At 44.6% G+C, this 10,495-nt stretch overlaps 2 protein-coding genes across 6 annotated transcripts in view; one reads left to right on the top strand and one right to left on the bottom strand.

Annotated features, from left to right (window-relative positions):
• Nucleotides 1-511: 511 nt before the first annotated feature.
• LOC126999553 (uncharacterized) overlaps nt 512-10,495 on the top strand; it is an 88,023-nt gene continuing 78,039 nt past the window's right edge. Inside the window, exons 1-2 of one of the 2 annotated variants that reach the window (XM_050862297.1) lie at nt 512-664; nt 1,623-1,830. The gene's annotated coding sequence lies outside the window, so the exon portion shown is untranslated. Of the gene's footprint in view, nt 665-1,622; nt 1,835-10,495 lie in introns of both variants that reach the window. The other variant, XM_050862296.1, reaches the window with a different exon arrangement.
• The window catches only part of LOC126999557 (QRFP-like peptide receptor), a 37,165-nt gene continuing 30,172 nt past the window's right edge, over nt 3,503-10,495 (bottom strand). For 3 of the 4 annotated variants that reach the window (XM_050862320.1, XM_050862319.1, XM_050862321.1), the window contains exons 8-12: nt 9,553-9,733; nt 8,773-8,941; nt 7,170-7,281; nt 5,595-5,709; nt 3,503-4,609 (exon numbers count right to left, since the gene is read on the bottom strand). In XM_050862320.1, the coding sequence (XP_050718277.1) occupies nt 3,815-4,609; nt 5,595-5,709; nt 7,170-7,281; nt 8,773-8,941; nt 9,553-9,733 (1,372 nt within the window). In that variant the 3' untranslated portion in view covers nt 3,503-3,814. The remainder of the gene's footprint in view (nt 4,610-5,594; nt 5,710-7,169; nt 7,282-8,772; nt 8,942-9,552; nt 9,734-10,495) is intronic. The other variant, XM_050862322.1, reaches the window with a different exon arrangement.

Below are 10,495 nucleotides of genomic sequence, written 5' to 3'. Positions count from 1 at the left end.
TATGCACCAGAGGAGGCTAGATCATGCCCAAGGAGACTATATGAATGCAGTGGCTTTGACCATGCCCATAGTATATTCAAAGGTAACAACAGTGAAATGAAGGTAAGAAACAGTGACATGAAGGTAACAGTGAAATGAAGATAGAAAGGTAACGATGAAATGAAGGTAACAGATGCTGCCCGGAAAAAAAACACATTGCCTGGAATCATATAAGGAATAGGCCCACACTGACTCACGGAAAAATGATTTATATAAAAGAAGAATTGAAACAGAGGAAGATCGTGACGTCACAGGCCAGCAGGTGACAGCCGCGCAACGCCCCTTATATTTCCCGACTTCCGAGCCCAACTCTTATCTCCTGGTCCCCAATAACGAGATTCATTTATATTCATCGTGAAAATAGTCAATTCCTGATGTTTCTTGGCAATAGTTAGGCGTCAGAAACCGATAAATACCTTGCTTTGAGTACGACAATCTGGCAGCGCAGGTGACAGGTAGATAGTAAAGCGTAGCGCGCCGTCCAACGCGTAGGGAGCGGACGACTCAGTTTATCGTGTCATATTATCCGTTTTTTCTTGTGTTGTGGCTCATTTTATAGGGCATGGAAGTTGTCAGCGGTGTCTGTAGGCCTCAAGGAAGATTGTGTAGGCCTATCGTGTCTATGGTAAGTGAAGTAACGCTATGATAAACGATTTTTGTGTATGTGACGGTTAAGGGAAGGGCCATGCTTTTTCCCTTCCCTGTAATACTTTCCCTTCCCTTCCCTTCCTTTAAGTGCTTGTGAGTGTGTGCTGGTAAGGTCATGTCAAGCTGAGTTCCATGGAAGAAGTTTAGCTGGTGGTTAATTTAGTTTTAATTCTTGGTCTTACGAGAAAGTTTGCAGCCATGTTTTCTTGCCATTTGGGAATATATCGAACAGCCAGTGTCTATTTTTATATCTATCTTCTTATAATCTGTCTTTCCTGATGTTGAGTTCCATGAAAAAAAAGCTAAGATGGTGTTTGGTGTTTACTGTAAATATATATTGATTTTACGAGAGCCTTTCCCAGCTAGGTCACCGCCGCTGTCCATTCGTCTATCAATATAATAATTAGCCTATCAAACAATCAGTCTATCTATTTATTAATCTAGCTAGTAATATAAAAGAGTAAAATCATCTATTTATATTTCTATCTACTTATACGTTTTCTTTCGGGATGTCAATTCTAAAGTTTGTCGCATAGCCTACTCATTTGTCTGTCTTTTTCTAGTCTGATTTGTGATTCTCCTGTTTTTTTCAATCATCTCAAACAATGTCTATCTATTTATACATGTCTTCTTATGTAATTCAGTCTTTCCTGATGCTTGTGGTAAAGTTTGTCGCATACTTGTTTATCTGTCTTTCTTCCAGTCTGTGATTTTATAAGAACATAGAATAAGAACATAAGAACGTAAGGAGTCTGCAAGAGGGTGATTATCATGTATTTCGTCTGTCAATTATTTCAAAATCTATTGATTCATCTCTCTTCTGTCTTTCGTGATGCTGACTGTAAAATTTGTAGCATACCCTACTTGTTTATCTGCCTTTCTTATGTGATTTGAGTCATGTTTTTACATCAGTGTTTTCCCTCTCGCCCCCACAGAGACCTCTGTAGCATCCCTGGGCACCTCCATCCCTCCCCCGCCACCGCTCCCAGGGTCACGTGGGGTCTGTAGCCAGTATGTCCTGCCCTGGGGGTCCACGGGCCACAGGGGGGACAGAAGGCGGGCAGGGCTCTCCTCACGGGGCACTGGGGGCGGAGGACCAGGCGGAGCGGGGCATCACCACCACCACCGCCGCCAAGATTTCCAGTGAGTGAGTGTTAAGAGATTTTCACTGTGTTTTTTATTTATTGTATTATGCACTCTTTCTCTAGGTTACCATGTGTGTGCGGTTACGTTACTAATTACGGGATACTAGATCACTCATTGTGGGTGTACGTCGGAGGGCGCGTCGCCTCGCCCACCCTACGTCGTCAAACTCAGGGGTTCCTCCGGGCAAGTCCCCATGCAGGCCCCCTCTCTATTTTAAGGACCTCGAGTTATTATGCTCAGTGGTCGTGCCTTTAGCTCCCTCCACTCGGAATTGTCTTGCAAAAACAACCAGTGAGCTGGGTTGGCATTTCGGTAGCGTGCCACATTCCCATACGAGTATAGCCGGGTTTCGCGTTTAAGCCATACACTCTATTATACCGTAGATCGAGCCAATTTATCGTAAACTTCTTAACGAGACCCGCCGTTGTTCTGCGCTACGCTACCAAGGGATGTGAAATTTTCCGAGATCTCCGTTGCCTCGCCACACGTATGAAGAGACCGTACTGCTTCATTTAGCGAGCCTCCAGACAGCTGTCCCCCGGAGACCACGGAGAGGTTAGTGTCACGCCCAGGTTAGTGCCAGTCAGAAAAGGAAACACAATGACATCAACACAATACTTTATTTTCGAACTATACAGTGCCATATTACTTCATTACAGGTAGAATCATGATATTTCTTAACTACATAGCGAATACTCATACATCAGGTAATAGTGCTTGTAGACATATACAAAACAATATCATCACTACTACTACACATTCATCTCACAGGTAGATTAGTCTTTACCAGCTATGTTTTTTCATCTAATATATCTACTATGTATTATTCGTCTTTACATTGATTAAGAGAAGAAGGAGGAGGAGGAGGAGATAACTGGTTTACACATTGAATTCCTAAGCTATTCTCTCTGTATATAATCATTACAGTTAGCCTCAGTAAAGTAACGTAACCAAGGAATAGTATGTACAGCTTCACACGGTTAACTTCTCTTTCGTTTTACAGGTTATTTATTATTATTTTTGCCTTTTAGTGAACTTAGAATATTGTTGTTGTATTAATTAACTACCTGGCCTGTGTTGTGATGAGTGTTCCTCTTATTTATTTATTTATTTATTTATTTCTTATTTAAAGTCCATCGTTCTGTCTGGGTAGCCTCTTCAAGGGTTACGTTATACCATCATAGTGTGTATACATTTTTAGAGGTGACGTATACATGGATATATTTACACACACACACACACACACACACACACACACACACACACACACACACAAGACATCTGTAAAGGTGTTTTTATTTTCTAACCCACGAGAGAGAGAGAGAGAGAGAGAGAGAGAGAGAGAGAGAGAGAGAGAGAGAGAGAGAGAGAGAGAGAGAGACGTTCAGCCTCTCTTTGAAGTAATTTTTTTTTGTTGTTGATTTTGTCGTCCATTATTTTTCTTTAATTTTCTCTTCCCTTTTTTTCCCTCTTCGTCCATTATAACAAAGACTTTTGAGGGTGTAATATCTCTCTCTCTCTCTCTCTCTCTCTCTCTCTCTCTCTCTCTCTCACTTCATTCTCGGTTCTTTTTTCCTCCGTTTTCTTCCTTCCTTCCTTTTTTTCCCTTCTCTCCCCCTTCTCTCTTTCCCAATCTCCCTGCCTCCCTCCCTCGATCATTTCTTACCCTCCCTCTCTCTCTTTCTCTTCCTCTCCATTTTCATGAATTCTCCTTCTTCCTTCCCTTCTTCCGTTCCTCCCTTCCTTTCCTTCCTTTCCGTTCTTTCCAATCTCTCTCCTCCATGCATTCATTTCTTGTCTCTCCCTCCCTTTCTCCCTGTTTATACATCTTCCCTCCCTTCCTCCCTCCCTACCTCCCTCCCTCTCCCCCTTAGACCACAGCTTCCACATCTCTCTCCTCCATGCATTCATTTCTTACCTCTCCCTCCATTTCTCCCTGTTTATATATCTTCCCTCCCTTCTCTTTCTCTCCCTCTCTCCCTTAGACCACAGCTTCCACACCCTTCTCAAACACTACAGGATCAGGGTTGCCAACATTGAGTGTGAAAATCTCCTGACTCTGACCTGACCTCTCCTTGTTACTACTGCTGCTACTCCTACTGAAGGGAATGTGACCTCCTCCTCCTCCTCCTCTTTCTTCTTCTCCTCCTCCTCCTCCTCCTCCGCTTCCACTCTCACTTCCTCTTCTCCATCTTATACCGCGGACTTTTTCTCCTCCTCCTCCTCCTCCTCCTCCACCTTTTCGTTTTATTCCACTCCATATTCCCTTTATTCCCTTTCTCCCTCCTGTTACTCCCTTTCCTCCACTCCCTCCTACCTTCCACAGTCCCTTTCCTCCACATATCCCCCTCTTCCCCCATCTCCCTCTCCACCTTCCTCCTCCTCCTCCTCCTCCTCCTCCTCCTCCTCCTCCTCCTTTTCTTCCTCTTCCACCGCCACAGCAGGAGCACCCATACTCTTCCTCCTTATCTAGTCCTCCTCCTGCCCTGCCTCCTAATCTTTGGCTATAGGAGGAGGAGGAGGTGGAAGTGGAGGCTTTAAGTGCATCTAGTCTCCTGTTATCTCCCACGTAAGACGCTCTAACGAAGGTCCGCTGGGCTAACGTGGGCTCCTGGTTCTCGCTGCTCCTAGTACCGGTTCTGTAGCTCTGTCGCAGGCTGGTGTTGTTGCTTCTGAGGCTGAGGTTGCGGGTGGTGACGTTGTTCCCTCCGCTGCTGCTGCTAATCCCGTTCCCGCCGTTACTGCTGATGCTGCTGATTCTGCTGATCCCGCTCGTCTGGAATAGAGGATGCGTGTGTGTGAATGTGCGTTAGTTTGCTTAGTTTAGTTAGAATATAGAGACGTTAGTGTTTAGATAGATATTAGCGTTGTTCACCCCGCTGCTGGTGCTGCTAAAATGGCTTACCCCGCTCGTCTGGAATAGAGGCTGCTTGTGTGTGAATGTGCGTTAGTTAGCTTAGCTTAGTTAATGTTTAGATAGATGTTAGTGTTGTGCCCTCTTCTGCTAATCCCGTTCCCGTCATTACTGCTGATGCTTCTAATTCTTATCCCGCTAGAGAAATATTATAAACACACACACACCATTACCACCTTCCTCCTTCCTCTCCTTTCTTCCTCTCTTCCTTCCCCTCCCTCCCCCCCCACCACTTTTTCTTCTCTCCTTCCTCCATCCGTCATTCCTTCTTCCTTCCGGGGTATTCTGCCATTGACAACACACACACACACACACACACACACACACACACACACACACACACACACACACACACACACACACACACACACACACACACACACACAGACATGAGATAAATGTAAGTAAATTAGTTAATATATATAAGTAAAAGTAAATGCATATAAAAATCAACGAGTCAGTCAGTCAGTTGGTTAGTTGGTCAGCCTTTCAAGAGAGGAGTGTCAAGACTCTCTCTCTCTCTCTCTCTCTCTCTCTCTCTCTCTCTCTCTCTCTCTCTCTCTCTCTCTCTCTCTCTCTCTCTCTCTCTCTCTCTCTCTCTCTCTCTCTCTCTCTCTCCTGAAATTGACCTCTCTTTTGGCAACTTCTCTATACATCTTTTCTTTTTCTTTTTATATTGGCGTTTTTTTTGTCTTAATTTTCTTCTTGTACTCAAACTGCTTCCTTTGCTGTAAAAAAAAAAAAAAAATTAGCCGCAGTCACTCCCACAGTCACACTCAAAATCACAGTCATTTAAGTCAGTCAGTCAGGGAGTCAGTCAGTCAGTTAAACAATCCGGCACACTCACATTCACGCGGTCACAGAGGTGGTGGTGATAGTGGTTGTCGTGACGTAGCTCTCTTGTGGATCCCGTGTAAACCAGGCGCCCGCACACAGACGATGATGAACTCTTCGACGCGAGCCTGGAGAGGAGGAGGAGGAGCAGGAGGAGGAAACAAAGTAAAAATAGCAGAAGGAGGAGGAGGAGGAGGAGGAGTGAACATTAAGAAAGAGAAAGAGGAGGAGAAAACACGATTGAAGATTTTGAAAGCGGAGAAAGAAGAAAAAAATGACGTGATAGGAGGAGGAGAAGAGGAGGAGGAGGAGGAGGAGGAGTGAACATTAAGAAAGAGAAAGAGGAGGAGAAAACACGATTGAAGATTTTGAAAGCGGAGAAAAGAAGAAAATGACGTGATAGGAGGAGGAGAAGAAGAGGAAGAGGAGGAGGAGGAGGAGGAGGAGGAGGAGAAGGAGGAAAACAATAAAAAAGACATTAGGCTTATTAAACTAGACGAGACACGTAATAAAATAACGATACATTAGCTGTTTATGGTGATTAGCTACTACTACTACTACTACTGCTACTTCTACTACTACTACTAATACTGCCACCACCACTCGCACTACTACTTCTACTTCTACCACTACTACAACTCAACAAATTCTGCGTTATATGGAAAATCTTTACCTGTAGTTCAATATCATTAAGTCTCAGGAAACCACTTGCCAAATTAGCGTTAGTGAACTCGGATATAAAAGTTGTCTCGGTAAAATTTCCTCCCAGAATGCCACACTTCCCAAAGGCTGTAAGATGATACATTACAGGTGGAGCATTAGATAGACGGTGGCACGGGAAACTCTACGGACTCAGCCAGCCGCGTTTACATTACTCGACGCTCCCGTGGTTAAGTCCATATTCTTAAACGTATCGGCGCCTCAGCTTGCCTGTTTGTAAAGCCTCGCGTAGAAGTTCTCGTGATTTTCATGGTGGACTGTTTTGTGATACTGGTGATAGTCTTTACACGGCTTTTGCGCCATGAACGGGAAAGACACCCATGAAAACCCGGTTAATCTTCTCTGTGGGCTTGGGAGACAGTCATGTTGGGAGCCCGATACGTTTAAAAAGACAGAGATACAGAGATACAGACAAACGGAGTGATGCTGGTGATTGTTTTACCCGACCTGCGCCATGAACGGGAAAAATACGCATGAAAACCCGCTGATCTTCTCCCTGGCCTTGGGAAATAGTCGTAATGGGAGCCCGATCCGTTTAACATATGGGACTTAGTCATATGTTAGCAGGACGAGGAAACAGCTAGCAACTTACAGCAACATTTAACAACGAAAGAGATTAGTTTGTAAGATTAAGAGCCACTACTGAGGAGGCATATATACCATTAGAGGAGAAAACTAATGCTGGTTGTAGCTATTAACTAGTACTAAAAGGGGTTCACAGAGAGCTCGTAAGGAACTGACTGACTAATATTGCTACAACTAGCCTCAAGGGAATGGCCTAGGAAGGAAGAGCTTATAACATGGGCGTTGGGGTTCATATATACACACCCTCTCCTTCTCTCTCTCTCTCCCCGTCTCCCTCGCTTACCTGGAGTGCCTTACGGAGCCGCCCATGTCCAGTAGCACGGCTGGCTCAGGGCCGGAGTAGCCTGTGATGCTCTCTCGCGTGCGCCAAGACCCTGTGCCCGAGTAGGGGGGTCCTGGGCGCGAGGAAGGAGAGGGAGGGGGAAGGTTGGTAGGCAATGAGGAAAGGAGTAGATAAGTAGAAGGTAGGTAGGAGGGTAGGTAGTTCGTGCATTAAGAGAAAAGTATCGGAGAGGTTTGAATGACAAGACAGAAAGGAGAGATGGATAGGAAGGTAGAAAATGAAGGAAACGAGGAGGATATAAAAGGAAAAGCATTAGGAAATGTTAAAATACGAAAGAGAAATTGGAAAACAAGGAAAAAGAAAGTGAAATGAAAGGAAGAATGGGACATGAATTAGATAGGCATGTAGATATAGGTAGACAGGGAATAAGTATGCGAAGAAGACAGAGGAAGAAAGGAAAAGGAAGAGAAGGGAAAAATGTTATAATACGACAGAAATTGAAAAGTAAGGGAAAGGAAAAGAAAGTAAGGAAAAGGAAGGGAAAGGTAGGGAAGGAAAGGAAAGGAGCAGCATCAGGCAGGTAACAAAGGTGTGAGAGAGAGAGAGAGAGAGAGAGAGAGAGAGAGAGAGAGAGAGAGAGAGAGAGAGAGACAGAGAGAGAGAGAGAGAGAGAGAGAGAGAGAGAGAGAGAGAGAGAGAGAGAGGAGGGAGGGAAGGAAGGAGGGAGAGCGGGAAGGAGAGGGAGGTAAGAATCGAGTTAATGGAGAGGAAAGACGTTAAGTAAATACCAGCGAGAGAGAGAGAGAGAGAGAGAGAGAGAGAGAGAGAGAGAGAGAGAGAGAGAGAGAGAGAGAGAGAGAGAGAGAGAGAGAGAGAGAGAGAGAGAGATTTATAGGTACAACAAGGGTAATATATCGTCGTTAAATTCGTGCCCGAGGAGTTTTAGCACATGAGAGAGAGAGAGAGAGAGAGAGAGAGAGAGAGAGAGAGAGAGAGAGAGAGAGAGAGAGAGAGAGAGTAATGATTCATATACAAAGGAAAAAAATAAGCAGGTTTTTTTCTCTATTTGACACAATGTTGTTATTATTATTATTATTATTATTATTATTATTATTATTATTATTATTATTATTATTATTATTATTATTATTATTATTATTATTATTATTATTATTATCGTGGTTATTTACATTGAATTTTTGTACATATTTACTTTTCTGTCTGTTCAAATTACTGTACATATTTATTTTAGTGATGTATTTTGCTTCCTATCTATCTATCTATCTATCTATCTATCTCTCTATTATTTTTTGAGCTCGTTAGACATCATGAGTCGTTAGTAAGTGAGGTTGAGTCAGCGTTTTTGCTTCTTTTATTTACACTAATTAACCTATTTTCGATAATCTTATAATATGTACGCGTACAATATTAATTTTTACCTACATTGTGAAAGCCATAAGTTCTATCCACCTCTCATCAGCCTTTCCTTTCCCTTCATTTTTCTCTCTTCAGTGCATTTCTTTCTTTTATGTTTATATCTCCGTTTATCGCCCTATATGTCCCGTCCCTTAACTCCACTTCTCGATCCCCCTCCATCACTTACTCGGGTATTGGGTCCTGCTGCCGCTGCGGGTTTGTCTGCATGTGAGGAGCGCCACGAGTCCCTGCCTGAAGTTCGCATTGAAGCCACAATAGATGATGGGGTTGAGGGCCGAGTTCGAGTTGGCCACGAAATAGACCGTGAACTCCACCCAGCGCGGCCACTCGGGAAGCTGGGGCCGTGGGGGGAAGGGAGAAAAAGTTAGGGTTGAGGTCGCGGTGGATTGTAGGGCTGAGGGCTGACTAGGAAAGTAACAATAACAATACGAATAACCACAATACAGCCCATGATTGTAACGGCTGAGGATACTTTAGACAGAGAAAGAGGTTTTGTAGCCACTCGGAAAGCTGTGGCCGTGGGGGGAAGGGAGAAAAAGTTAGGGTTGAGGTCGCGGTGGATTGTAGGGCTGAGGGCCGACTAGGAAAGTAACAAGAACAATACGAATAACCACAATACAGCCCATGATTGTAACGGCTGAGGATACTTTAGACAGAGAAAGAGGTTTTGTAGCCACTCGGAAAGCTGTGGCCGTGGGGGGAAGGGAGAAAAAGTTAGGGTTGAGGTCGCGGTGGATTGTAGGGCTGAGGATCGACTAGGAAAGTAACAAGAACAATACATAAAACCACAACACAGCCCATGATTGTAACGGCTGAGGATACTTTAGATAGAGAATGAGATTTTGCAGCGGCGTCCAGCAGATCACAAACACTCTAATAACCGTTACTGAGGGGGTCCACAGCAATTACCACCCACAAAACCACAGCCCCGACTCTTCTTACTCACATGCTCGTGGTAAATGAAGTTATAGAGCATCAGACTCTGCAGCGGCGTCCAGCAGATGACAAACACAACCAGCACGACCGTCACCATGCGGACCACTCTCTGCATGTTGCGTGTGGCGGCGACCTGCTGTTGGTGCTGCTCCCCCGGCTGCTGCGCCCCCCACAGCTTCCACACGATGAGGCTGGGGGCAGGGACGGAGTGAGGGAGTGAATAGGGATGGGAGCGAGAGGGAGGCTGTGGAAGGTTGATTAATAGAGAGTGAGGGTGAGAGAAGCTGTAGAAGGGAGGCTGATGGATAGGGAGTGAGGATGGTTAAGGAAGGGGGTGTAAGGGAGGTTTTGGGAGTGAGAGACAAGTGAAGGAAGGGAAGCTGATTAGGAAGTGAGTGAAAGAGAAGAAAAAGTATTGGAAGAAGTGCAAGGAGGAGGAGACGAGGAAAATGGAAGGGGAGGAGCCAAGGGAGAGGGGGAGAAAGGGGAGGAGGGTAACAGGAAGGGAGGGAGGGAGGAGGAACGATCAAGAGAGGAAGAGAAGGGAAGGGAGGGAGAGTGAGTCAGGGAGATAGACGATTCGATACCTTTCTTCCTCTCAGTATATCATCAACACTAACATAACGAGGGAGAGAAGGAGGGTAGGGAGAGAAGGGGGGGAAGGAGAGAAGGGAGGAAAGGAGCTGGCTACTGACTCAGAGGAATGTTAGTTTTGCTCATGTTTCCTCCTCCTCCTCCTCCTCTTCCTTTTCTCCTTTTCCTCTTTTTTTTCTTTATTTCTTATTTTCTTATTTTCCTTGAGCTACTAAACTTACTAACAACAACAACAACAATAACAACCCCCTACCCCCTCACACCCTCCCCCCTCCTCTTCTTCCTTTTCTCTTTTTCCTTTTCTGCTTTTTTTAATTTTCTTATTTTCCTTGAGCTGCTAACCTTACTAACAACAACAA

This window comes from Eriocheir sinensis, chromosome 16 (genome assembly GCF_024679095.1).
Source record: "Eriocheir sinensis breed Jianghai 21 chromosome 16, ASM2467909v1, whole genome shotgun sequence".
Lineage (NCBI taxonomy): Eukaryota > Metazoa > Arthropoda > Malacostraca > Decapoda > Varunidae > Eriocheir > Eriocheir sinensis.
The sequence above is the reverse complement of the archived record's forward strand: the minus strand, read 5'-3'. Positions and strand labels throughout refer to the sequence as shown.